This window comes from Caenorhabditis briggsae (genome assembly GCF_000004555.2).
Source record: "Caenorhabditis briggsae complete genome, chrII, whole genome shotgun sequence".
In the NCBI taxonomy this organism is placed as follows: domain Eukaryota; kingdom Metazoa; phylum Nematoda; class Chromadorea; order Rhabditida; family Rhabditidae; genus Caenorhabditis; species Caenorhabditis briggsae.
Window position 1 is genome coordinate 12,451,559 of NC_013486.2, and position 2,212 is coordinate 12,453,770.

The 2,212-nt window shown below is 34.4% G+C and overlaps 1 protein-coding gene across 1 annotated transcript; it reads left to right on the forward strand.

Annotated features, from left to right (window-relative positions):
- Window positions 1-502: 502 nt before the first annotated feature.
- On the forward strand, window positions 503-1,890 carry CBG19644 (the record flags this gene model as incomplete). The annotated part of the gene is made up of 4 exons (XM_002646892.2): window positions 503-580; window positions 626-857; window positions 1,437-1,711; window positions 1,756-1,890. 4 exons carry the CDS (start codon window positions 503-505, stop codon window positions 1,888-1,890), a joined length of 720 nt encoding a protein of 239 aa, XP_002646938.2.
- Between the last annotated feature and the right edge of the window lie 322 nt (window positions 1,891-2,212).

Below are 2,212 nucleotides of genomic sequence, written 5' to 3' on the forward strand. Positions count from 1 at the left end.
GACTGTTCTGAATTGAATCAGTTCGATTTTAGGTCTGTTCGAATTTGAAAACGTTCGAATTCGTCGTACCCCCCAAAATTCAATTTTTTTTTAAATACAGTACTTTAATGGAACATTTCAAAATTCGCTAACTAACGCTTTGGTTTTGCGCCTTTGAGGTACTGTAGTTTTCTTATTTTTTGTTTTTCATCGATTTTTCCCGATTTTTCTCTGAATTTTGCTCGCTTTTTCAACAATTCAAGCAAAGTCTTTAATTTTTAACACAAAAAACAAAAATTTCAGTCACAGAAAAGTACTTAAACTCGCGAAAATCGGTGAAATTCACTATTTTTTCTAATATTACAGTACTTTAAAGGAACATTTTGAAATTCGTTGGTTAGCGCTTAGGTCATGCGCCTTTGAGGTACTGTAATTCTTGTTTTCACTGTTTTTCGAATTATTTTATTTTTTCTCGAATTTCGCTCGATTTTCAACCAATTTTTCGAATTTCAGCAAAATGATGATGCCGAAAAAAACGCTTTTTTCGAAAATTCAATCGCTGAAAACAGAAATCACAGATGTCAACTGCAAACTTGAAAAAGTATGAATTATCCGTTTAAATCTGAAAATTATCGAATTTTTGCAGAGCATCCCTAACCATATCGGGAACGAAGAACTCGCCGTTTTTCAGAATTTTTCGGAAAATCGATCGAAAAAGCAAAAGTCTCACAAAAAACTGGTGAAAAAGCTGACAGACGAGCTCGAGGAATCTCAAAAATGGCGGGAAATTCAACAGTTCAAAATCGATTCGCTTCAAAAAGAGATCGAAGAAATCAAGGACACACGAATTTCAGAAATAAATAATGTTCAAATAGCGAGCATAATGATAGAGGCGGATTTTCCTGTAGAAAAATCGATGTTTTTTTAATTTTAGGTCATTCCAACCATGGAATATTAAAATGTGTCTCGATGGGCCCATCGACACTCGAATTCGGTTTCAAATTCTTCTCCAAATCCTTAAAAATCGGTTTTAGTACAAATTTCTTTTTCTCTTCTTCTGCCGGTGTTAATGAGAGCAAGTTGAACTGGAAAAAAAAGTATTTTTTTTTCAATTTTTAAAGAAAAAATACTTTGAATGGTGTATTTTGATTGTTAGACGATGGAAAGATTAGTGCTGGTGATGGAATTGGAAACATTTTTTGAGATTTTTTATTCTGAAAAATTGAGTTTTTGCGGAGTTAAATAGGTGAAAATATGAGGAAAGCTTTTCCGGAAAGTCAATGGAAAATCAAAAACAATTTTGTGAAAGATTACTGTAGCTTCAAGGCGCATGGCATAACTTTGAAAGAAAAATTTTCGCATGCACCTTCGATGTACTGTACTATAATTTTTCAATTTCTCACCTACAGTTTTACTTGAATTTTGCCTCGAAAATCAATAATGCAGTATTTTTCCAGGAATTTCCTTCAAAATGTCGAAAAATGACAACACCGCGGACCCTGGCGAAAATTCGCAAGATGGTTCCGTTGCGAAAAAACCCGAAAATCTCCCAGAAATCGATAAAATCAAGCAGACTTTGAAACGGAAACTCGACGAAATTACGGAGAAGGTCCAGTCACTCGAGGAATCTATTTCAAAGATTCCGAAAATCGAAAATGACGAGAAGTCAACAGATCGCACAGATAATAAAGCCGATTCTTCTAAGAATTCATCAAGTTCCAACGGATCGACTGTAAGTTGAATACAAATTTAAACTCTAATTGGGGTTTCTTTCAGGTTCCGAAAGCAATACAAAAATCGGAAAAGCGATTCGTGTTGAAGCATGTTTCCAAAGATGTCGAGAACTTAGTTGAAGGAAAAAGTTATACCTGTGATATGGAAAATCACTTTAGTGTTGACAGGTACATTTAAATTATTTTTTCCGTACAGCAGATTTCATCTTATTTTCAGTTGCATTGTATTACAACGTTCGAATGATCACCTGGCTTGTTTCGTTAAAATTCATGGTCCGGAAAATGGAATCAAATGGGCAGTTGAAACAAAATTGGAATTCAAAGTTTATGGTCAAAATAAAAAAAGCAAAGCCGATACTTTCGATTATCGATACGAAAAGAATGAAAGCTACGGATTTCCCAAATTCTTGGAATGGGGTGAAATGAAAAAAGAGTATCTTATTGATGGCAGTTTGACAGTGGAAGCTCATGTGCAACTCATCGAATCTTCTGGATTCAGC